Source organism: Epinephelus fuscoguttatus, linkage group LG9, assembly GCF_011397635.1.
Source record: "Epinephelus fuscoguttatus linkage group LG9, E.fuscoguttatus.final_Chr_v1".
Taxonomy (NCBI): Eukaryota; Metazoa; Chordata; class Actinopteri; order Perciformes; family Serranidae; genus Epinephelus; species Epinephelus fuscoguttatus.
Genome location: NC_064760.1, coordinates 6,103,185 through 6,129,671, shown reverse-complemented (window position 1 = coordinate 6,129,671; position 26,487 = coordinate 6,103,185). Strand labels below are relative to the sequence as shown.

Genomic DNA, 26,487 nt, shown 5'->3' with positions numbered 1-26,487 from the left:
CCATGGAAAAAAGTCACAGTTGGTTGGCCTCTGAAACCTTACAGCTACAGCTAGGTGCCACTAAATTCTACACTTTTTGTTGCTATTCCAAACTGAGAGGGGTTAGAAGGCAGGAGGGAAGATGGAGGTAGATGAATTTACCACGAGTTTAAAGAATTAAGTTAAAGTGATGATAGTGTGAACGAAAGAGACATCCGCTTGGTTGTAATAAAACTGAATAAGAAAAGACAGCTGGAGTTAAAGTTGTGAGTTGGATTAAGGAAAAAAATTACAATTTCAGTCTAGCTGATATTCCAAGAAGTGGATTTATCATTGTTGGATGTGCGTCATCGCAGGTGGTGTGTAGACATATTCTTGGAATATTTGGTGAATATGGATATGAAACGTAAATGGGCAGAAACAGTGGAAAAGAACCCAAGTGTAATAAGTGAAGGGGGGAGTCATGAAGCATGATGGGCAGACTGTCCAGAGAGAAGGAAAGAGATGGAGGTCATGAGGCCCAGGTCCAAGAAAAGGGTAAGTTATGAGGAAACAAGGAAAGAAAGGATTCAAAAAATAAGGAAGATAAAATTCAAACATGCCCAGTATTGTTTGTGTAAGGATAAAATTTAGTTCATAGCATTTCTGGCCACGGTGATTTATTGTGCTGCCGAGGCAGAGAGGAAATCTGAGGAGTTGTTGATGCAGCGAAAAAGATTTTGGAAGTACTGGAGAGGAAGGTCAGAGGTCTGCCCCCTCAGAGCCAAGACTGATAGGCCTACTAGAGAATACATTTCTCCAATATTTATTTATTTAATATTTAATTATTAATAAATTTGCAAATTTTGTGACATTAAATAGGACAGCTGAGTCTCAAATTTCAATCCATAAGAAGGTGGACATTCTGGATGCAAACCGTCGTTAAACACCGCGGAAAAAGAAGAAATAAAAGACACCAAATTCCGAGTTCATCTACCACCTCATCACAGCGAGCCTTTTATTTTGAAGGTCCTCAACTCCTCCCACTACTTCCGTGTTTGCGTCCGTGTCCTGCGTGTCTTGCCTATCTCGCAGACTCGAGTGGTTTTTGGCTACAGTTTTGAGATAAATAATCATGTCTCTGGAGGTGGAATCAGCAGAGTGAGTAGCCCAGTTAATTTCCCTTAAAGCAGAGTGAATTCTACAACGAATATCCCGCTAATAATTCCGTATTTGATCATATTTTGTGTCAGTGAGGCCTGCCGCATCCTTCGCTGCAACCCGTTAGCGTTAGCATCCTGAGCTAAGCTAACAAGCTAACTTACAGTCACCCCCATAGAAGTTGTTTGCAGTTTTTTAGCTAAGTGACGGCATATATTCCGAAGTGTCCCTCTGTTATTTAAAGAATTATATTATCCTTACTTTGTAATTCAATGACTGCTTCATGCAGTAAACAGAATTGACTGATATGTGAATTAGCGTAAGATAGCTTGCTAACGTTAACGTTTAGCTAACGTTAGCCTGCCAGTTGTCACGGATGCTGCTCTGACTGGGGAAGTAAATCATTCAAACTTTAGCGGCACAAATCAGTCGATTGTTATTTCTGTAACCGTTGATAATTTTCCGAACACATTCCTATGACTTCTTATTCATCCCATTGTAATTGGTTGCAGCTGAAATATCTTACAATGTTTGTTTATCTAAATGTCTGGCATCATGTGTGTTTTCCACAGCGTGATCCGTCTGATTATGCAGTACTTAAAGGAAAATAACCTGCAGCGGACATTAGCCACCCTGCAGGAGGAGACCACCGTGTCCCTGAACACTGTGGACAGTATAGAGAGCTTTGTGGCGGACATAAACAGCGGCCACTGGGACACTGTCCTGCAAGCCATCCAGTCCCTCAAGCTGCCAGACAAGACCCTGATAGACCTTTATGAACAGGTGAGGCTTGGATCGAATATGGTCTCAACATTGTGTACTTTGTATTGTGCTCACACAAGACTTTGTATCCTCCTGTATGTATAACGAGTTTGCAGAGGCATATTATTGCCTGCTTTTGTTTTTTAAATATTTCCATTGTTTTCCAGTCATGGTACAAACCAGTTTTGTCATCTATGTTTCATTGTTGTTCCACTTAATTTCTGTACATCAATCCTTAAACTATAATCTGATGTCTTAGTATTTCTGAGTAACCTTGATGTCTCTTGTTTCCATGCAAATAAACTGTTTGTTTAAGATATTGTTTTTGCTCATCCTTTGTTATTCCAGATGTTTTAGTTTATCATTTTTGAGATAAAAGACCCTGCTGATGGCATCGCTCACATCAAGAGATGTTTGTGTGAAGGTGTGGAAGGACCTGAGGGATTATGCCTGTAGTCAGGTGCCCTCTAAACTTGAATGTCTGTGTTGTTCCTGCACCAGGTGGTGTTAGAGCTGATCGAGTTGAGAGAGTTGGGTGCAGCCCGTTCCCTCCTCAGGCAGACAGACCCCATGATCATGCTGAAACAGACCCAGCCAGAGAGATACATCCACCTGGAGAACCTGTTGGCTCGCTCGTACTTCGATCCCAGAGAAGTAAGTCCAAATCAGACGTGTAACAAGATGCAGTCCTTGTTCACCCACGCTCATCCATCCATCCAGTCATATTAAGAGCAGCTGGTCATTTTGCTTTTGGATTCAAAATACCAAAGACTGTTTGATTGGTTCATCTTCAGAGACACATTTTGTACCTACGGTTGTCCATTTGAAAAATAATTTACTGTAAGCAGTGAACACTTCGTTCTCAGAACAGGAAATGCCATAGTTTGATACATGGGTACATGAAGTTATTTCAAAACCAACAGGTAAAAGGCTAAAATAAGCATTACCTTTGCACTGAATTTTCACTTAAGTATTCTTCATCCTCACAAGAACAATAGATGGAAGTGAAATACAGTATAATATCTCCACATGTGCATTCATAACTCATTGATTAAATTCTAAATGTAGCATAAAGAGAACATCTGAAAGAATACAGTTGTGTAGAGTTTCTGAAGTTTGTGTTTCCTGTTGTTTAGGCATATCCAGACGGCAGCAGCAAGGAGAAGCGCCGGGCAGCCATCGCCCAGGCTCTGGCTGGAGAGGTCAGCGTGGTGCCGCCCTCTCGTCTCATGGCTCTGCTGGGACAGGTCAGTGATCTAGAAACCTGTAGGTGTGATGAGTGTCATTCCTCAGTTGGAGACTTACCATAAAATATTTATTTAGTATCATAATCCTGACATATTTGCACCACATTTTGCACATTTGTGTCTTCTGATCAATATTCCCCATACATTAAGTGAAGTCATGCTGCCATCCAGATAAGTTGCTGATGATGATTTTGTCTATTTTTTCCTCCTTCAGTCTCTGAAGTGGCAGCAGCATCAGGGCCTCCTGCCTCCTGGTATGACTATCGATTTGTTCAGGGGTAAAGCAGCCGTTAAAGATGTGGAGGAGGAGCGCTTCCCCACCCAGCTCAGCAGACACATCAAGGTACCCACACTGTCCCAGAGTATGAGATTGGACTGCTTCACTGTTCCAAACTGTGCATTCAGTTGTGGTCATTTGGAGGACTTCAGTGTTAAGTGTTCTGGCATCACTTCTTTTTTGTCCCTGCACAGTTTGGACAGAAGTCTCATGTGGAGTGTTCCCGATTCTCCCCTGATGGTCAGTACCTGGTCACTGGCTCTGTGGACGGCTTCATCGAGGTGTGGAACTTCACCACTGGCAAAATCAGAAAGGTAATTTACACACGATAAAGACACGTAAACCAGATTTACTGTGTGGTTGAATGTAAGGCTTAATTTTATCATTTCAAAATGACTTCTGCTGACTTGAAATAACCGTGTGCACTGTGTCCTGCAGGATCTGAAGTACCAGGCTCAGGATAACTTCATGATGATGGACGATGCAGTGTTGTGTATGGGCTTCAGTAGAGACACAGAGATGTTGGCCACCGGAGCTCAGGATGGAAAGATCAAGGTAGACGAGAAACAAAACTTCTATTTCTCTCACTGCTTTTACATCCTGTTGTTACTTTACAGCTAAATATAAGAAAAGTTTAATTATCAGGTTCTTCCTCTGGCACACCTGGATTATAGCCAGGCTACAAACAATGCACATTATTTTTTGTTTGTTTGTTTTAACGCTGAGTGAAAGGCTTTAAAGTCAGAGATAAAACTTTCTCCAGGGCAGGGAAACTTTGACATTCAAACCTGGAAATCTCCAAAGATAATGGTGCATGAAATGTAACTAGAACATGTTTTACTGCAGAAAATGCTGACAGCTGAAATTGCAAAGCATCACTTAAAATATTGAGCTGCCTCAGTGGCAGGTGGACAAAAAAGTTAACTTCCAACCTTGCCTTCTAGGGGCTTTTAATTTGAAAATCCAGCTTTATCTGCCACCTGTTTATTTAACTACTGAAGTAAAACATTTGTCCAACTGAAAGGCAACACTTGAATTCCGAGTAATATTATTGAATCTTTTTATTTCCAGTCAACCTAATCTGTATTTGCGAGTAGTACTTAGGGTAGTTGCTCACAGATGCAGTGTCATGTTGCAAAAACAAATTGAAATGTGTGTGTGTGTGTGTGTGTGTGTGTGTGTGTGTGTGTGTGTGTAGGTGTGGAAGATCCAGAGCGGCCAGTGTCTGAGGAGGTTTGAGCGCGCCCACAGTAAAGGAGTAACATGCATCAGTTTCTGTAAAGACAGCAGCCAGCTCCTCAGTGCCTCCTTCGACCAGACAATCAGGTAAACTCATACCTGACCAAACAAACACACTTACCCGTTATTCCTCTTTAAAGCTCAAAGAAAATCTAACCTAACTTTATTTCTTTTCTTCCTGTGTAAGAATCCACGGGCTGAAGTCTGGCAAAACTCTAAAGGAGTTCCGCGGTCACTCGTCATTTGTGAACGAGGCCACCTTCACTCCAGACGGTCACCACGTCATCAGCGCTTCTTCAGACGGTACAGTCAAGGTGAGAGGAGCAGCTGCTAAAATAGGACGTCTCTTCACAATAAACACAGTAAATGTCATTATGTGCTTGTAGTGTGCTGTGTGTCGTTAGCCACGTGTGTCTGATCCCACAGATGTGGAACATGAAGACCACCGAGTGCACCAACACCTTCAAGCCTCTGGGCACGTCGGCCGGCACTGACATCACAGTCAACAACGTCATCCAGCTGCCCAAGAACCCGGAGCACTTTGTCGTGTGTAACCGCTCCAACACGGTGGTCATCATGAACATGCAGGGACAGGTCAGTTCAAACTAGCGCAGCACAGAACAGTTCAGCAGGAAGTTGGCGCACAGTGTTGCTCCAGTGACAGGGTGCTGAAATCTGCTCTGGAGCCGTTTCATAAACTGTGGTTAACTGTATTTTTCTCAAATATTGAACAGTAAACATTGAAAGTGTTTGTTTGTTGTTTGCTTATGAAACTGAACCTGCCTACCTGCCTGCCCTTTAACATCCATGCTTTGTGTGTGTGTGTGCAGATCGTGAGGAGTTTCAGCTCTGGTAAGAGGGAAGGTGGTGACTTTGTGTGCTGCACTCTGTCGCCCCGCGGCGAGTGGATCTACTGCGTGGGTGAAGACTTTGTGCTCTACTGCTTCAGCACCGTCACCGGCAAGCTGGAGAGAACTCTGACGGTATGTTAGTGCTCTCAGGAGCTCGGATCACAAAGTGTCCAAAAATACCACAGAACATTCCCTTCTCTGCTGCTGCCAAAAAACAACAAAACAATCAGACTGTAATGTTCATATTTAAGTCTTGAAGCTCTTTTTTCTTGCTCATTGATTGCTTTTTAACGAGCATAAATCAGTGTTGTATCTGTAGCTTGTAACCTAATGTATAATGAAAAATCATTCCTAGATCTGCATATGTTTTTGTAGTTCTCCATTAGTGGCTTTAAACATGCAGTATGTAATTTTCTGCCGCTAGGGGTCTCAAACCAAAACAATAACAGAAGACAGAGTTGGATGACATCACAAAGTAGCGTGGGATCATGGGAGCTGTAGTCATAAAACAGATAAAGATCTGACATTTCTCACTCTGTGAATTTACAAGCATCAGCTCAGCATTATAGAAACCTATTGTTAGATGTTGTGGTTAGCCAGCCTCCGCCCCGCAGCGGAGGCTGCTGGCCGGAGCGCTGGTGCCCCGGTGGGCAGCAGTACTTGCGTCGAATTGTAGTCCTAGATTTTCACGAAGCTCTCTCCATCTTGGAAAGGCCACACCAATATTTATCCTGGATTTAGCTCTCTTCTTATCCCAGATTCTTCTGGGATCGCTTGGTTGACCCGTACGTTTCCGTTTTACCGACTTGTTTACCGGGACAACTTCGGTGTCAGAAGGTGCAGCAACCGTCATTGCATAATCGTGATCCATGACGAGTTAGCTTAGCCTAGCAACAGTAACGTTCATTCTCTGACGTCTCATCCGGTCTGCTGCTTCTTCTTCTCCTTCATTTAATGGCTATGGTAACTGGAGTTACGTCACCATTGACATGCGACCTAATGACACGGTCCGTAATGTTTATTAATATTTCATATTTATCTGGGTTTGAAAAACTGTTGGAAACATTTCTGATAATCAAAGTACACAACTAAACAAAATATATAATATTGGTTTAGTCGTTTTTAGACATTTTTATGTGGCAAACCTACATATTATACCTTTAAATGACATGTTCTTGCTGCTCCCTCCAGGTCCATGAGAAGGATGTGATCGGCATCGCCCACCACCCCCACCAGAACCTCATCGCCACCTACAGTGAGGACGGTCTGCTGAAGCTATGGAAGCCTTGAGGTGTTTGACGCCAAACTGAGACTGGACGTTGTCACACAGCAGCTGCTCTCTTCACTCTGGACACTGCTCTACCCGCTCTGTTTCAGATCACTGTGAACTCAAGGACTTGTTATACATGTGGACGATCTCAGTAACAGCATACGTTTAAATATTCAGCTGCATGTTTCAGTTTGTGCAGGTGATTTACCTTTTTACCACTGAGGCCATGCAGCTGGATATTAGTTACCAAAGGCAGAGTGTTTGCACAGCAGAGCCCTTTTTATCTGAAACTGTTTCAGTTTGTCCAAAAGAAATGGTGACATCTTACAAAGCAATATAAGTTTGCTTTACTTTTATTCAGTTGATGAATTTGTATGGGAGTGAATGTGTCATGTTGTTTCAGTGATTCAAAATATCCATAATTCAGTTTCAGTTGCAGGTGAAATAAAAAAGGTTCTGCTGTTCAGCACCTGACCTTGACAGACAAATGTCTTTTTGGAGAGAGGAGGGGAGTTGTCAGATGTAGATACTAGACTCTGTTTCGTTTTTAAAATTCCTCTTTTTTTGTAAATATATTTTTTATTTGCATTTTGGATTTTCCAAGAACACCTGGTTAAATAATGTTTTGTTGTTTGTGTCTCTTTTTCTTCTTCTCTCCCAGTTTGAATTGAATGGCATCACTTCAAATTCTTTTATATATATTTGTGCCCTGAAATGATTTAGTTCTTTCAGCATGGAGAACCACAGAATACATTCAATTTAATAAAAAGTCATTGTATGGCTTTTTCCCTACATTAAGAACATGCATTGGAATGAGATGAAATATTTCAATGTACAAATGTCAATTGTTGATATTTTGTCTTTGCCATTAAAGCTATTTAACCAGAACACTGGAGAGGAGTGATCTATGGTGCTGGAGAACTGGAATGAGGACAAATTTATCATTCATTGATCTGATCAGAGAGTAAAACTTTATAAGAGAGTTTCTAGAAACAAGGACAGCAGATGTCACTGTACCGCCATTACTAAACATCTTTGTAAGGGGACCTCAGACTCTATAAAAACATGAATAACTGAATATCCAGCCATGCATGGTGCCTCTGTGTGACAGGAAGTGGGAGAGATGAGGAGTTGACTGAGTTTGATCCCTGTATAAACTGTAGTTGGACAGTTGTTGGTACAGCAGCTCTGCAGGGAGGAGCATCAAGTCAGTCAGCAACACACATAACAGGGTTTTGATAACACCTTCAAAATAAAAGCATGGATTTGTCACTTTAGAATATTAGAGTTTAAAAGTGTGCTTTCTTTGCATCTGTGCTGCGTCTGTTGTCACCAACATTTTCGAACTTGAGCTCTTTAAAAGTCAGCTGTACATTATCATCATCAGAAGCATGAAAAGGGCGATTAACTAATTGTAAATTTGGATGATGATGATGGATTATCAGCTCAAGGAGATAATCCGTTTTTCTGCCAATCTTTTTGATTTTCTTCCACATAGATGGTACAGTATGCGAAAAGTTTATTTTAATCTAAGCCACCTGAGGATAAGTTCACCACCTTGCCATACCCAACTAACATTGCAAGCAAAAAAATCGACTGTTTAAGACTTATTTTAGATGGTTTACAGGCATTACATTGTCTTTCTGTGTTGCATTTTATGGGTGAAAATGATTATTTTAATCTACCTTTTAAAGGCTGCAATGAGCAATCATTTTTTACACGCTCAGCAACAATACTCAGGTAGGCTGTGGTGTTTAAACCATGCTCAGTTGGTACTAAGAAAATCTCCCCCACACCATTACACCACCAGCAGCAGCCTGAAGCGTTGATACAAGGCAGGATGGATCCATGCTTCCATCTGAATGTGGTTTTTCCAATCTTCTATTGTCCAGTTTTGGTGAGAAAACCCGTGTGAATTGTAGCCTCAGTTTCCTGTTGTTAGCTGACAGGAGTGGCACCTGGTGTGGTCTTCTGCTGCTGTAGCCCATCTGCTTCAAGGTTGGACAAGGTGTTGTTGCTTCAGAGATGCTCTTCTGCACACCTTGGTTGGAACCAGTGCTTATTTGACAGCCATGCCACGTTCAAAGTCCTCCAGGGTCCCAATCTGTTTTGACTGTTCCTTCTCTCCTTCCTTCCTCCTTCCCTCCTCTCTGTCTTTCCTCCCTCCTTCCTTCCTTCTTTCCTTCCTTCCTTCCTTCCTTCTCTCCTTTCTTCCTTCCTCCCTCCCTCTTTCTCTTTTTTCCTTCCTTCTGCCCCTCCTTCCCTCTTTCTTTCCTTCCTTCCTTTCTCTTTTTCCTTCCTTCTTCCCCTCCCTTCCTTCCTTCCTACTTTCCTTCTTCCCTTCCTTCCTTCTTTCCTTCCTTCCTCCCTTCCTCCCTCTCTTTTTTCCTTCCTCCTTCTCCTCCTTCCCTGTCTTTCCTCCCTCTTTCCTTCCTCCTTCCTTCCTTCCTCCCTGTCTCCCTCTCTCTGTTTTTCCTCCTTCCTTCCTTCCTTCCTTCTTTCCTCTCTCTCTCTCTGTTTTTCCTCCCTCCCTCCTTCCTTCCTTCCTTCCTTCCTTCTCTCCTTCCTCCCTTCCTTCTCTCCTTCCTTCTCTCCTTCCTTCTTTCCTCCCTCCCTTCCTTCCTTCCTTCCTTCCTTCCTTCCAACCCGACTATTGTGTGGAGTGAAGTTATGCTTATATATTAATTTCAGCTTGACGCCATGACACTAAAACCTACAAATCAAGCCAGAAATCTTGGTGTAGTTCTGGACTCAGACCTAAATTTCAATAGTCACATTAAGACAATTACATACAGCTTTTTCTTTTTCTTTTTTTTTTTTTACTTGAATGTTTCTTGAGTTTTAGTTTGTGTATACAACCACAAGTAGGCTATTATAATAACTTACCAGAAAGGTAAAGAGAAAATTCAAGCAAAGTAAGCAAAAAAGAGAAAAATGAGAAATACAACAGTCATGGCTACAAATGTCCATTTGTAACAAAAAGGGTGTGTGCGTATAGGATCTTGAAATTCAAAAGTCAGTTAGTCAAAATGTTTTTTCCACTGACTCATAAATCATCTAGTTCTTATATTTACTCATACATTTTTTCATGTTTTTTGCCCATAGTATAAATCTCTAGTATCCAACCATTGTTTTCTTGTAACAGGTTCAGTCTTGTACTAATTCCTTGTTATTGCCTTCTTGCATGTGATGGATTATATCTTGGCCACATATCTACCATAATCTATGACATTATCGTTTATATTTCCAAGATACATAGCCTTGCAGTCATTATGTGTCCACACTGTTGTTTTTATCATTTGTTTTATAGCACTTTGAGATTCCCCGGAATGTAAGGTGCATTATAAATAAAATGGATTATTATTATTACGTGGCTGAACGACATTTCCTCATACGGCATCAGAATAAGGTGCTACACGGGAAATACTTCACAGTCTGTTGTGGCTTAGATATGTTTCATATATGTGCACATGCACATGTGTGCAGACATGTATAACTGAATTTTTTTAATATGTGATGTCATTGCTGTTAATATGGTCCTTGGTCTGGTGGTGGGGGCCCTATCTTGTGGAATTATTACTTCTTTTAATTTTCAAGTCTGTGTTTTCTTTTGCAGACTGCTCTGTGTTTGGGGAAAAACATCAATAAATAAATATAAATTTTTAAAGAATGGTCTCGAGCTGATGAATCAAATCAGTCACATTTTAAATGACCATTTCTACGCTTTTAATTGAAGGCAAACCGTCTAACTTGCTTGCTTTAGGTTCAGACCGACAGTGGCTGTCATGTGCTGTTGGTGCCAGAAAGTTCCTTTTGTGGTGGACAAACAAAGATCGTGTGTGAAGAACAGGATGACTTAGTAGTGGAAAACGTGACAACATCTGCTCAGCAGACAGACTAATACTGATCACTGACACATTGAGACAAATGAATTGATTTCATATTTTGAAATCTTGTATATAGTCTATGATTTTCTTTTGAACAGAACCTTGCTATAAAGGGTATTATCAGAAAAACATAGTTTAAGTATCACAAGCAAACTTTTATGCTAAAGAAACTGCTTTTCACATGAAAAAGAAACATTTTCTGTGTATTTTCTACACAAAACCTTTAACCTGGGTGAAACTGAATCAACAGGTTAGTCTGACTTGAATATTTACAGCTATGACAGATAATGACAAGAGAGATGAGATCCAATTTTGTTTTTTTTAATTGATGTACTTGATGTATTCCAATTGAAAAACAATAAACCAATTAGCTTTTGCTGCATGGTTTGAAAAAAAAAAAAAAAAACGGGAGAACCGGAGCACCCGGAGAAAACCCGTCACCCAGGTAGACAACACACAAACTCACAAAGGCTCAGGACCGGAAATCGATCCCTCACCTGTGAGGTTGCGCTGCTGACTCCCAAGGTGGTCCTGAGAGCTCAAGTCCTGTCTCACATGTGTCCAAAAGGTAACCTGGAGGTCACCTGGATGGGATGGGAGGCAGGACATGAGCTCTCTATTGAATTCATGTTGGAAGAAAAAAAGCCTCACGCCAATTTTTTACTTCAACATGAATCCTATGGGCTCTGTGCAGCATTGAGTATTTCCTGTCCTATACTATTGGATTAAGTGATTAATCAGGTGTGTGCTCTGGGTGTGCCGCACACCTGATTAACCACTTAATCCAATAGTATAGGACAGGAAATACTCATGCCTACTTCCTTTCAGGAAGTAGTGGAGCTGGTGCACAGAGCCCATTATACGTCACCTAAATGGGACTGACCCTCCTGGAGATTACTCTGCCCAGACTGGAAAAGAACCTGCAGATGATGTTTCTCTGTGGTGTCTTAAGGTGACGTGCAAAGGTGCAGACTGCATAATCCATTTCTGGTTGTTCTTGACATAATGAAACCAGAACGAGCTCTGCACAGCCCCAGAATCTACAGAGGTCCTTGAAAATGGTCTTGTCCAGACTTTTAAATGTTTCCGGGGTGATATCATAATCACCCCCCTGGACTTCGGCCCATATCTTTTCAAACAGGTGGTTGATGATGATATGGGGGTCTTTCAAGTGAATGTTGACCTTTGCTTTTTTGTAGACCCGCGTAACCAGCTTTTCAACAAGAATTTGAACACACATTTTGTTTTTCTCTGTGTTCAAATCCCTGTCTGGTGTTACATGCAGCACTGGTTGAGCACCTGCCTCAGGTACACTGAGTGCTGGTTCGAGTGCTGGTTCTAGTGCTGGTGCTGGTGCTGCTGGTTCTAGTGCTGGTGCTGCTGGTTCTAGTGCTGGTGCTGGTGTGGCTCTGTCCTCTGATCCCACTAAAATCTGCACAGGAGAGAGCCAAGACAGCTTGGAGCTCTCTTTTGGTGTAGATGTTAAGCCGAAGCTGTCATCGTCATCAGCCTTCAGATCTACACGTCTTGTTCTGCAACATAAACTGACGTTGCGCCTGAATGATGTACTCACCGAGCTCTCTATCGGTGTAGATGTTAAGCCGAAGCTGTCATCGTCATCAGCCTTCAGATCTACACGTCTTGTTCTGCAACATAAACTGACGTTGCGCCTGAATGATGTACTCACCGAGCTCTCTATCGGTGTAGATGTTAAGTCGAAGCTGTCGTCATCAGCCTTCAGATCTACACGTCTTGTTCTGCAACATAAACTGACGTTGCGCCTGAGTGATGTACTCACCGAGCTCTCTATCGGTGTAGATGGTAAGTCGAAGCTGTCATCGTCATCAGCCTTCAGATCTACACGTCTTGTTCTGCAACATAAACTGGCGTTGCCCATGAATGATGTTCTCACCGAGCTCTCTATTGGTGTAGATGTTAAGTCGAAGCTGTCATCGTCATCAGCCTTCAGATCTACACGTCTTGTTCTGCAACATAAACTAATGTTGCGCATGAATGATGATATCATGCTGCAAGCATGTGCCACCATGTCAGTCAGTCTCCAAATGTCCCAGCTGGTGCGGGTGGAGGAGCTGATGCTCTTGGAAATCTCCTCAGACATCATCTTGGTTAGAGTCTCAGAGCTGTCACATGATTCCTGATCGTTGACGCCCAGAGCCTGAGCAAAAGCCTCAGGGACTACATTGCCCAGTGTGGACGCAACGCTCTCTTCAGTGACCATTTGATTTTTGTCCACATTTGTCAGGGAGTCAGTCAGGGAGTCCTTCAGGTACACCAGCAGGTCCATGAGCAGCACCGCCAATATATCTCTGGTGGCCTCATCAGGTTGCCCATCCCTCAGCTTTTGGCGCTGCACTTCTGACAGCTCCTGGAAAAATCTCTTTGCAAATGGAATAACATGGTCCACTCCCAACTGAGATGACTCTGTTGATGGTGTCATGCCGAGTTCTTTCTTCCAAACGTCCCAATTTAAAAGAGTCAAGGTGCAGTCTGCAACTGTAGTCTGAGTTCAAATCGACTCTTACTTACCAACTCGCAAAATGTGTATCGTGATGTCACAGATGACGTCATCGAATAACCCATACGCTAGCCCCTCCCCCAGAGCGACTGCAGCTTAGCAACCGTTGCTAAGCATCAGCGGAACGCTGTGTGGCACGGCCATGACGGCCATTTTGACCGTTTTCAAATTTCTATGTCAAAGAACTTTATTGAATTAAAAGTTACAGTGCTGCTGGTTCCTGACTTTCCCTAAAAACATCTTTAGCCTGTCCTATTTAGGCCTATTTAAAACGTCATTTAAGCAAATTTGACAAAAGGCATTAAAATGTGATGATTTCTAGGCTACCTATTTCGGCCACAGGCGGTCATAATGATTGCACGGATTTTGCCGCCGATAAACTGATAAATTTATCGCGCCGCGGCAGATGCATCTTGGTTGCTAGGCAACTATCATTGTCTCTGTCAAAAGTTAAAGTCCGGGAGAGAATTCATTCATTTCATACTAAGCTAAGTGGTGATAACTGGAGGAACCAATAAAAGAGAAGCCGGCTGATGCTGAGGGACACACACACACACACACACACACACACACACACACACACACACACACAGAGTTAAGTCAGACATCAGCAGAGAGGCCGCGGTGCAGATGAAGGGAATATAACTTCAAGATCACTCTAGTTGACAACAGCTGCGCTTGTTACTGTGAGTAAGAGCAATAAGACCTCTGCCAATAAAAAGCCAATACTTTATCAATACATGTGATCAGCATGTAGAAAGCCATATTTCAATCCGCTCTGTCCGCAGTCTCTCATTCACCGCTATTATGATTCATGATCGCGGTCGACACAAGCACATCGCGCTCGCGAGGCTAACAGCAAAGTGTTCTAGACAAACTAAATGTAGGCTAACACTTTATCTGAAGATGCACCTGAGGCAGCGACCTGCAGACACAGAGTGTCCTCAGTAGAGGAGGGACAGAGAGCAGGATGAATGACTGATACTGATGTCTGTGTTCTTCATGTTGACATAACGTGCCTTTCTTCACTCAGTATTGTGATGTCAGGAGGAATATTTATTTTATTGACATCTTAGATTTGTTTCCACTGAGACATTATTGAGTTTATATCGTGACTTTGTTGTTGTAAACATGACTGTTGCTGCCACGGACTGTATAAAACTATATCCTGTGTAACTGACCTATAAGGAAAGCATCAGGAGGTGAGGTGTGTGCATGTGTGGAGCAGAGGGAGAGAGGGAGATGCTGGTAGAGAGATAGAGTGTGTTATTACATACTGTTAATGTTACTTATTATGCTTCTGTGCAGTGATAGCTCTTTCTTATTCTGTTTCTGAATGCGTGTGTGTATAGGCTTATATATAGGCTATATATATGTGTAGGCCATTAGCCTATCTGGTTTTAAAATCCAGCCCAGCTGAAATTGAAACTGAATAGCCCTGTCATAGAACTTTATTGAATTAAAAGTTACAGTGCTGCTGGTTCCTGACTTTTCCTGAAAATGTCTGTATTTTTATTTAAACCGTCATTTAAGCAAATTGGACAAAAGGCATTAAAAATGTGGTCATCTCTACCTATTTCAGCCACAGGAGGTCATATGATAAATTGATCAATTTATCGCGCTGCGGTAGATCCATCTTGGTTGCGAGGCAACTATCACTGTCTCTGCCAAAAGGTAAACTCCGGGAGAGAATTCATTCACAGATTTAAATGTAATCAATTGTTATATTCGTGTTCTGAGCTCTGTTTGTTGAAATAATTAGCATTTGTTTTGTGTGATGATCAACAATATTGAAAAAATGTTTAATTAAACTTGTTGAAAGTTACATTTCTGTGTCACTGAATTGAAAATTGAAAATTGAAAACTTATTCTAACATCATGTAACGCCCATTAGTTACACACACACACACAGAGTAATCCCCAGTGTTTACAGCTTGACAATGTGTAGAGCTATACTGCCTAGTAAGAGTTCAGATGTAGTTGCTTACTGTCACCAGCAGGGTGCGCATTCATCCCACACAGATGCTGGCAGCGCGCCAGTTTCCTTGTTTTTATACGCCGATGCAAACCAGAGCGCTACCACGACAGGCAGTGAGCTTGATAAGGTTGATAACTGCCTGTAAAGTTGTTGAAACTACATTTTTGTTCGAGTTATCAGTTCGGAGGACTTCCGTGGGAACACTAAAATAACACATCCCAGATCTGAATGAATGAAAAATTCTTATGAAATACTTTGTTCTTTACATAGATGAATGTGCTGACAACAAAATCACACCAAAATTATCAATGGAAATCAAACTTATTAAGCCATGGAGGTCTGGATTTGGAGTCACACTCAAAATAAAAGTGGAAAAACACACTACAGGCTGATCCAACTTTGATGTAATGTCCTTAAAACAAGTCAAAATGAGGCTCAGTGTGTGTGGCCTCCACGTGCCTGTATGACCTCCCTACAACGCCTGGGCATGCTCCTGATGAGGTGGCGGATGTTCTCCTGAGGGATCTCCTCCCACACCTGGACTAAAGCATCCGCCAACTCCTGGACAGTCTGTGGTGCAACGTGGCGTTGGTGGATGGAGACATGATGTCCCAGATGTGCTCAATTGGATTCAGGTCTGGGAACAGGCGGGCCAGTCCATAGCATCAATGCCTTCGTCTTGCAGGAACTGCTGACACACTCCAGCCACATGAGGTCTAGCATTGTCTTGCATTAGGAGGAACCCAGGGCCAACCGCACCAGCATATGGTCTCACAATGGGTCTGAGGATCTCATCTCGGTACCTAATGGCAGTCAGGCTACCTCTGGCGAGCACACGGAGGGCTGTGCGGCCCCCCAAAGAAATGCCACCCCACACCATTACTGACCCACTGCCAAATCGGTCATGCTGGAGGATGTTGCAGGCAGCAGAACGTTCTCCGCGGCGTCTCCAGACTCTGTCACGTCTGTCACATGTGCTCAGTGTGAACCTGCTTTCATCTGTGAAGAGCACAGGGCGCTAGTGGCAAATTTGCCAATCTTGGTGTTCTCTGGCAAATGCCAAACGTCCTGCACGGTGTTGGGCTGTAAGCACAACCCCCACCTGTGGACGTCGGGCCCTCATACCACCCTCATGGAGTCTGTTTCTGACCGTTTGAGCAGACACATGCACATTTGTGGCCTGCTGGAGGTCATTTTGCAGGGCTCTGGCAGTGCTCCTCCTGTTCCTCCTTGCACAAAAGCGGAGGTAGCGGTCCTGCTGCTGGGTTGTTGCCCTCCTACGGCCTCTTCCACGTCTCCTGATGTATTGGCCTGTCTCCTGGTAGCGCCTCCATGCTCTGGACACTACGCTGACAGACACAGCAAACCTTCTTGCCACAGCTTGCATTGATGTGCCATCCTGGATGAGCTGCACCACCTGAGCCACTTGTGTGGGTTGTAGACTCCGTCTCATGCTACCACTAGAGTGAAAGCACCGCCAGCATTCAAAAGTGACCAAAACATCAGCCAGAAAGCATAGGAACTGAGAAGTGGTCTGTGGTCACCACCTGCAGAACCACTCCTTTATTGGGGGTGTCTTGCTAATTGCCTATAATTCCCACCTGTTGTCTATTCCATTTGCACAACAGCATGTGAAATTGATTGTCAATCAGTGTTGCTTCTTAAGTGGACAGTTTGATTTCACAGAAGTGTGACTGACTTGGAGTTACATTGTGTTGTTTAAGTGTTCCCTTTATTTTTTTGAGCAGTGTATATTCACCCTTAGTACCCCCAGATATGCTAAAAAGCGTACTTCAGACATGCTTATGCCGGCCATCTGAGGGCAACACAGAGTGTGGATACTTCTCAATGAGCCCTCCAAACCCTACCTTTCTTTTGCCTTCGGCTAAGTTAACTATCTTAGTTTACTATAGTTTTATTATCATATTTTATATCTTCTCTTTTATTTTGAATCACTTATCTTAATCTATCATTTTCATGTCTATAAAAAACATTGAGCACTTTGAGATCTGTTTTAGATTTAAAATGCTGTAGAAATCTAATGTCTTATTATTGTTATCTCAACCATTTCTATCAAGGAGAACCGGAGTAAGAGGCAGAAGAACACTGAAGCGTCCAGCGAAAACCAGAGAGCCACCAAGTTTGATGTTTTTCCATTAATAATTATCCTATGTTATGGTAGATAAATTCTTTGTGTGTGTGTTTACATATTGTCTAAAGGCAAGCTGTCTTGATGTTGATGGTTGTAGGATTTCAAAACTTTAAGTGACTTCAAATTCAAAATGAACATTCTTATAAAAATCTATTGAATTTTATTAAATAATTGTATTGTGAGCACCACCTTTTATCTACATAATGCTAAATAAATGTTGTCAGAATGAAGAAATACTTTTCTCTTAATACCTTTTCACATGCATTTCAGAGACAAAAGTGAGCACCAAGCACTCGTGGAACAGAGGACTGGATTGGCTCTGTCGATGGCACTCTTCACATGCAACAGGAAAAACAACTTCATCGTTCAATTGTCCAACACTGAAAGACACAATGGAGAGCAGCAGTGAAAGGACCAGTATGAGTCAGGCCTCCGGTACCGACTCACCGGTGACCCGGCATGATGATCGTGTGGCGGCGTTAGCAGAGGAGAGTATGTTGAACGATGGGACGGAGCGGGACATGCAGGAGGACATGTCCCACAAAATCCTGTCCTCCTTCCTCAACAACCTGGAAGACCGACAGTTGGAGCCCGCCCGGGACAGGATGAGACAACCTGTAAGTTACCTGATAAACACCTGGTACCTCTCTGTGCTTTTTGTTTTGGTCTCTGCTGAAATGTTGAGGTTATAGGAAGCATTTGATGCTAGCTCCATCCAAACATTCCCGCTCTGTCAATCATGCAGCGCCAGGTCCCCCACCATATTCAGCATCAGCACACACAGGAAATGAACGTAGTAAGATATGAAAAAATGTACTTTAATTTTAAAATGTAGTTTGTGGATTGGTAGGTTCATTTAACTTATGTCTCTCCCTGTCACATAGGTTAACCTGGGTGTGCTGTCCTGCAACCCCAGCTCCAACTCTGGAGTCATAGAAATAATGACTTTCCTCCACCAGTTTGTGCCGGTGAGGACAACAAACTGCTGCCCATCCTTTGCTGTGGGATGGTCTGAGCGTGGAGAGGATGACCAATTGTCACTGTGCACGGAATACCGGAGAGACACCTTCCGACCGAGTGGAGGGACTCATACCTACCCCACAGGAGTTCCACCGTGAGATGATCTTGCTACAGGTTAATTTTGTTTCTACAAGTTTTAATCTTCTTAAGTCAATTGATGAGTCAACAGATTTAAATTTTAAAACTCTTTTTTTTTTTTTTTTTTTACACATTTGTATACTGTATTAAGGACATTGTCAGTGTCCTATTCCAAAAATGTATGTCTTAAATGTGTAAAACATGGTCAACATGTCTCATTCAGTGCCCACAACTGTAGATTGCTAACATTCTACTTCTATGTACATAGGACACAATGGATCTACTGTACATCCACGAGAGTGATTTTGCGAGAGGCACCATCGCTCATCTGAAAAATGACTTTGACCACAGGTCATTTAAAAAACAAGTGTCAGCAAATGTCCAGCATTCTTGGGACATGATGGAAGTGAGTATAACAGTAGCCCTGCCTAAAGGTTCTGGAAAATTCAAATAGCTTAAATAATACATTAATTGAACTAACTACATTAAATCGTCACATAATACAGGACTTAATTTCATGGTTATTTAAAAGGTTATTTCAGTAAAAAAATGTGTTATACGTACAAGGTAAACAACCTCAAAGGTTGTGAGTTCATTAATGCTGACCGGATGCATGTATTTATTAAAGACATATGCTTTTAAAAGTAAGATGATGTACTGGAAATTTCAGGAGAATACAAATTTGTTGATTCTCTATTAATTAAAATTAATTTAAATTAATAATGTTCATACTTTTCTTGTGTATTTATAGACAAGCAAGAGAGCATGGTGCAGTGCAGCAGCTCTAGCTGCAGTGCTGGCTCCATCTCTCTTGTGCAGGCCTTTCCCAAGCCCCAGAAGGAGACTGGTTCTGTAGCGAGCAGTGTGAGGAGGACGGTAGCTATATTTATTGCTGGTGCCAGGAAACACAAGAGGGAGAAATGGTTCAGTGCCAGCTGGCTGACACCTGTACCAAGCATGAGTGGTACCACAGGGCATGCCTCATGCCATCTGACCGACCTGATGCACAGGGTATGCTTTCTAATTGTCATACAATTGATGTTCTGAATTAACATGTAACTGTCTAACTGTGCGAATGAACTTTACAGTGTATGATATAATTTTTCTACCTCAGACATCTGGTACTGCTAAGGCTGCAAAGTGGTGGACTCAGGTCGGAAGGAGAGGATCTTGTCCTTAACTACACAACGGCCTTAATGTGGGAGGGACTTAATCACCTCGCAAGGAAGGATGCGGTGCGGGAAGGTGATGGGCCAGCAATGATGGAGAGTTGGAAGATGGATCTTATCCAATTCTGGAGCAAGAGCCATCCCAAATACTTTAACACAGCCCCCAACATGCTAACCAGTAAAATAAATTACACATTGTAACCATGTGCTAGTGTTTTTGTTTTATACAAATTATTGTATGTATTACAGTTGAAAAAGGATTACAGCACTTTTATATTAGATTTTGGATTTTTAATTAGTTCTGAAAATGTAATTAAACAGGAACTGAAAAGTGGTCAACTGCTGTTATAATAAAAGAAACATTTTTTATTATTTAATTTTCTTTTGTAAGGAGTAGAAGGCTACCTTTCTGAAGGTCTAAGGAACGGCATGACCTGGAATAGAGTTGCCAACCTGACGGGGACACCAGGGGGAAACGTCGGCCTTGACCTTGTCAACGAGTTCCTCAACAACGATTTCAAACGTAGGATATTAATTGTCTTACTTGCAAAAATTCACATGATTTAAGATAAGAGCTTGAATATTGCACTGTTTTAAGAGGTGCTTTAAAGAAGCACATACTGCATGTTGTTTCAGAAATGATGAAGATACACAGACAATGAGGCCAAAAGGTGTGCGGAGATGGGAGGAGCGTTTGGGAAGGACCTCGACAATGTCCTTACAAGTGTAGGAGTCGTCTCATTTGGGGACACATGGTCAAGACGAAGCAATGTCAAAAAGAGACAGAGGGAGGATGTCGGGCGATTTGCAAAAGAATACCGATCTGACAGACTGTTCACCTGTGTCCCTGGGAGATACCGTGGCCTCAACAACTTGAAGTACAACACCAACATCAGAAACCCAAAGAAAATGGGAAAGAAGATGGCAGTTGGCCCAGGACATGGATAAGTGGGACACCTTCTGTGGTATTCAACCTGTACAGGACTAGAAAATGTACGCAGACTGGTTACTGTGCCTATAAGGTTTCACCGCGATGTGCGCCATGTGTTAGTGTAAAATGAAACGTGCAGGCTGGTCAGTAAAGGCAACCACACGAAACTACACGGTGTGATTATTGTCTCTTAACAAACATAATACACAAGTCACAATGTAACCAAAAAAAGGAACATTTATTATTATTATATTATTAAATTCATTAATTTAATTTATTAATCAATTGAACACTATTAACATGTAAACATTAATAAAATTAAATTAAAGTAGTATTGCACACACTAGCAAAAAGCAGCATAGTATTTGTTTTTGGTTGCAAAGTGCAATGTAGACCCAATTAACATGTCTACTTAAAATACAGCTTCAACATAAAATGACACAACAATGTGGTCTTAAAACTAAAGAGGTAGTAGACAACTTCAAAGTGTTTTGCATATTCTAATTCTGTCCATAAGCATTCTGTTAGCAGGAATACAGAAATATAGCGCTTGACCGGAGGGGCATGACCGGAAATGTTTGAGAACCACTGCAATAAGACAACGTTCATACAAAGAGCAGATCACTCTCTTATGCTGCTACAAAAATAGGGAGATTTGCACCTAGCTTATTACAAACAGAACAGGGTGTTATTTCACCGCCATGTGAATTACACAGGAAACACAAAATAGAGGGACAAAATAGGTCGCAATTAAAATAAATGAACAAGTTAACTTAAAAAAAATTAATCGCGATTAACTCGATTAATCTTGACAGCCCTAAAAAAACCACAGATATCGGCCCGATAAATATCGGCCGGCCGATGCATCAGTTTACCTCTGGTTCTGCAGTCTGGTGTTGCAAATCGAGCAGCAACCTTGACACTCACAAGTCCTGCTGTAGTCTTGGCTCATTCCCTTCAGGTGCAGAAACTCGGAACACTGACCTCCGAATACAAGTGCCCGTTTCAATTTTCTGTAGCATTTCAATGTTTTTGCTGTTGATGAATGACTTATTTATCGACCTCGGGTAAAGATAGGTTATGGCGGTTCCCCCACCACCATCCCTAGCGCATCGTCCAACCTCTTGTCAGTACGAAAGAATGTCTGAGGCCGGTCCCCAGTGGAGGATGTAACATCTGGCACCTGCACTCCAAGCCCGAAGGCCACTGTGGCAACTACACAGCGCACATTTGTTTCCATTTCAACAAATGCATCCAATGTCCTTTTCTGGCTGTTGGAGTCCAGGTGGCTTGTGGAACATTTCCACTATCCTGGTGTGGACTTGTGTGTTCATCTGACACCCAGGCAGCATTCCCCAACTTTGCCATGATGTTATGGTAGACACTGGTCACATCACTGATGGTCCTTAAAAATAAAATGTTTATGTTCACATTGTAATTACTTGTATGTATCTTAGGAAAGTAGGTGGGGTTACAAAAAAAAACAAAACAAAACATATTCCTTAACGGTCCATTAGTATCACTGAAGACAATTTGCAGTATTCTGAAATGTATTCACTTATTATTTTTTCTAAGAGAACCTTAAAAAAAAGAATTCATATTAAGATTTTTACCAACCCGCAGTACACAATGACCTTCCCTGCATCTTCCCCCTGGCACAGGTGAGGTACCAGCTATTCCGCTGCCTTTGTGATGTCCTCATCTTTCGTCCTTTGGACATCCAGGAAAACGTTGGGCCTGTTTAGATACAATGTACATTAATTGAAAATAATGTTTTTGAACTATTTTCAATTAGTAAAATAATCCATTATACAACTGCATGTTTTTACAACTATATTACTTAATGTTTTCCAATACATCTACAAAGCAGTAGCAGTTAATGGACATAAGGTAGAATCCTATTTCATACCTGTTGGGAAGCTAGGTGACCATTGTCACTGGGGGTGGTTCCAGGCGGAGGAGGTTTAGTATCTCAGTGACCATGTCCTGGGTCACTGTCGCCGTCAGTAGCAGGACTGGCGCTATGATATATATCCTCAGACTGGGGATCCTTAGGTAGTCCCCCCGAAAGCTTTTTCCCCTGACTCTGAAAATTTAATAATTAAGTGTACATTATATTTGTTGTTATTGAAATTTCTACATAGAAAATCAGTTTGCTATTACACTCTCATGGACAGACCTAACCTGTATATAAGCTTCATTCACTCTAGAACATCTCTGATGTGAGCATATAATGTTTTCATCATACATATTCTATTCTGATCTCCAATGATGTTTACACTGAAAGTCAATAGATTAAGATTGTGGCAGTGAGTTAACTATCAATTTATCTTACCAGCTTGTAAGGCAGTGAGCCTCATCGATTGCCAAGAGGCAGATCTTTTCTTTATTCTGCCTCACCCAGCCAAACCATAAGGTGTCCGCTGCAGCCTCAGAGCACATGAACACAAGGTTCACGTTGCAGTCCAGAACAGCTTAAATGCATAAGATACACAGGTTAAGTTTCCTTCAATAAAAAAAGCCTTTAGATGCTTAATAATCATGGTGTTATTACTCACATTGCCGGATTCATGACACGTGCGTACCGGCCAATTTTGTTCTCACCACTGTGCGTATGTTAGTAAATCAGAACCATTCTAAATTGACAGGCGCGTGTCCGCGATCTGCAATCAGCATACTGCCACGCCCCCATTTCTCCATATAAGGAAACCGCTTGCCTAGAGTTGATTCATGAATGAAGGAAGCGGTTACGCGAGGAGAGAAGTAGCAAATTTCACAGTTTGTTAGAAGCGATGGCGCCAGATCTTACAGGAATGCCATGGGTCATTATAAGATTGTGGAGGACTTTGTACAACGCATACCAGGATGATCTTTTCTCAGGGTATAAAGTAGTTTGCCACCGGCCGTATCTGATCCAAACACATCCAACGGCCCTTAAGCACGCCAAAAGTGCGCTCTGCGGCACGTGTGGGCATGTATGTTATTATAGCGCACCTCTTGAGGGGCTTCAGGGTTTGCGTATGGTGTCATCAGCCATGTTTTAAGGCCATATGCCCCGTCACCCAAACAATATAACATTTTAACATTAACGGAATAGAGACTTACTGAAAATACTAACTTAAAACAACTGAAATAAAAGACTAGAACAAAAGATGCTCACCAACAAGCCATCCACTCACAGCCCCTGCCTCCAAACGCATTCCCACTGTACTGTTCTGCAAAATAAATGAGTCGTGGTGCCTCCTGGCCAGCGGCCACAGCCTTAAGGATATGGCAGTCGGCATTACAGATCATCTGCACGCTGATGGAGTGATAGTTTTTCTGTTCATGTTACTGTTAATATTTTAATTGTCACAATGATGAGGGTGAACGTGTGTCAATTTCATGGTAATTTAATCCAGTTGGCCAATATATTAGTAAATTAATTATTTTAAAAAATGTTAATTAAATCTCTTTTTCATGAATGTGGTTTTATAGACTCTGCATGTACTTAAAAGGTATGTTTGCATTTTCTAAGTCAGTTGGGCCTTCCTCATTTGTGCGTACGCATGGTCTGACGATCATACGCACAGTTTAAGCACAGATTTGTGCGTACGCACTGTTTGTGAATGAGGCCCAATGTGCTTTTCCTCAGGATGAAGCTAAAAAGTTGATTTTTCAGAGACAATTACTACTTTTAGTGATAGATAGATAGATAGATAGATAGATAGATAGATACTTTATTCATCCCCGTGGGAAAATTCAAGTATCCAGCAGATAAACACATAACAGTTATAGACAATAAATAAAAATCAGAATATAAAAAACGCACAAGTTAAGAGCAGTATACACAATAACACACTAATAATAAATAAAAGCAGCACAATTACACTAGTAACATTGAAAAAAAATCTGCTATTCCTTACAGTTTTCTAAATGCATGTTCAGTGAGTCATAGTTTTCCTACTATCAAAAAGAATGACATGATAAGCTGTAGTGCATACTAGCTGCTGGCCTTAGCATCACCAAGGAGGATGCTACATATTAGCAAATTAAAATTATTAATTTTGTCATGAGGTTTGCCCCATTCTCCCTCTATCCTGTATCTTTGAGCTTCTTCTTGATGGAAAAGCACTCTAGTGTATTATTGTTATTATTATTAGAACGACACAACTTAATATCAGCCACTCAACAAAGGCAATAAGTAATAAATAAGTAATTAAATTACTTACTTTATCCATTATTGCTCCATAGTATCCGTAGCAAACACTTTTTCTCATACCCTGTAGGCAGGACGCCAAAAACATGTCTTCCATCAATTAAATGTTGGAAGATTTGTTTCTGTTCTTCCTTGAGGGGAATGGGGAGGGACGCAAATGCGTCCTCGAGCGAAACAGCCATGTCAAATAGGAAAAACTACGAAAGAACCACTCAACACCAACTACACGATACATGTGTTTTTTTCCCCTTTGCGGCTTTTTTTCTGTTCTCATCTCTCTGTGACGTTTAGACCTCAAATCAACCTCACCCATAATTGGTCAATTAAAAAGAATGCTACCTGGGTGGGGTTGCACCAGTTTGGCGTATCTCTCTACTAAATTCAGGATTTAGTAATTACTAAACCACTACTAAACCCTTAGGAATTACTAGCTAGTTTGCAACTAGTTGTTTACTAATTTCGGTTGCACCAGACCAGTTTACGCAATCCCATATCTAGTAGACGCGTAAGTGGTTACTAGTCGCATGACGTGACGACAGCAACTTGGCTACCCAATCAGCGTGCGGAGCAGAATGTACACAGGAACAGCTGGGCGCAGCCGGGCAAGATACTCCACAGTCTCTTCAGTCGGTAAGTAGCCTACCGTAAACGATATGTATCATACAAACTGTGTAGCGTTGTCGTTTTGGGATGCATAACATTCGCCCAGATAGCATTTTGATTCAACGTTGAATTAGTGTCAAATGGGTTAAAAGTTAAGTCAGTTTCTATATGGGAGCCTAACATTAGGTAGAGTAACAACGGAAAACAACCATTTTTTGGCTACTCTGTAACGTTAGTGGCAGGGCTCGGCAGTGCAACTGTTTGGATAATTTCCAGTGCGAACAGAAAATTACATTCAGTCGTCACCCGTGCTCAATTGCCGGAGCCAGCATGTCCGTGATCCGCATTATCTGGTCGCGCCTGAACCGGTACCGACAGTAAATATCGAAGTCATCGTACACATCCAAAGGGTGGATTCGGTCTCTCAAAACCCTTTTCCTAACGGCAGGTTCTCTGTTTTGTAGAGCAAGCCTCTCTAAACGAGCCATAGTTGCTGTTTTCTTCAGTTGGTTTTGATCCTGTGTAGGCAAACTAGGCAACTAGGTAACAGTTACACAACCCTTAGGGTCGGTGTAAATATTTAGTAAACACTTAGTAATTACTAGCTCTACGTGATTCCTAGTAAAATTGGTGCAACCCATTTTAATTTAGTAATGACTAAATCTTGATTTAGTAAACACTTACACTTTTACTAAGGTTAGTAAACACTTAGGCGCGCATGTGCCTCTAACTACCAATGTGCAATACACCTCCCAACCGCTACCGTGGCGCTGTGGCGCAGTAGAAAGTCGGTGCACTCATTCATTGCAGGACGAAGAAGTGGTGAAGAAAATTTCAGACATCCGCGATAAAAGGCATGTTTATTGAACAATAACGGATATACAAACACACGGCAACCCCCGTACACCTTCCTAACATCTGTGCCTATGCGGTGAGTACATTACATGTTTGATTTGAACGTTTATGGAGACGTGAATCGGTCTAGACCGGGAACCCCCACACGAAAAACGGGGTTCGTTTTCAAGACGTTCATGCAATGAACGGTTTTTAAACACTATGACAGAAGCATAACTATACGTAGTGGAGACACAGTCAAGAAAATAAGCAGGTAATTAGCCGTGGTAGGCATCGCTAGCATGCTACGCTAAGTTAATCATTACTAGCATTTAC

The 26,487-nt window shown here is 41.9% G+C and overlaps 1 protein-coding gene and 1 long non-coding RNA gene across 3 annotated transcripts in view; one reads left to right on the top strand and one right to left on the bottom strand.

The window, feature by feature from the left end:
• Positions 1-1,007: 1,007 nt before the first annotated feature.
• The window catches only part of smu1a (SMU1 DNA replication regulator and spliceosomal factor a), a 114,268-nt gene continuing 88,788 nt past the window's right edge, over positions 1,008-26,487 (top strand). The window contains exons 1-12 of one of the 2 annotated variants that reach the window (XR_007450113.1): positions 1,008-1,119; positions 1,692-1,902; positions 2,383-2,535; positions 3,018-3,128; positions 3,343-3,471; positions 3,600-3,719; positions 3,844-3,960; positions 4,604-4,731; positions 4,832-4,958; positions 5,071-5,238; positions 5,475-5,627; positions 6,687-7,534. Coding sequence is in view for 1 of the 2 variants with exons in the window: in XM_049586442.1 (XP_049442399.1) it covers positions 1,094-1,119; positions 1,692-1,902; positions 2,383-2,535; positions 3,018-3,128; positions 3,343-3,471; positions 3,600-3,719; positions 3,844-3,960; positions 4,604-4,731; positions 4,832-4,958; positions 5,071-5,238; positions 5,475-5,627; positions 6,687-6,785 (1,542 nt within the window). In the remaining variant the exon portion in view is untranslated. Of the gene's footprint in view, positions 1,120-1,691; positions 1,903-2,382; positions 2,536-3,017; positions 3,129-3,342; positions 3,472-3,599; positions 3,720-3,843; positions 3,961-4,603; positions 4,732-4,831; positions 4,959-5,070; positions 5,239-5,474; positions 5,628-6,686; positions 7,654-26,487 lie in introns of those variants that run through there. The other variant, XM_049586442.1, reaches the window with a different exon arrangement.
• LOC125894827 (uncharacterized) lies at positions 20,860-24,811 on the bottom strand. Its single transcript, XR_007450116.1, has 5 exons — positions 24,728-24,811; positions 22,852-22,990; positions 22,426-22,602; positions 22,134-22,253; positions 20,860-21,921 (listed from the first exon to the last, which is right to left on the bottom strand). It is a non-coding gene; the product is annotated as an uncharacterized LOC125894827 (long non-coding RNA).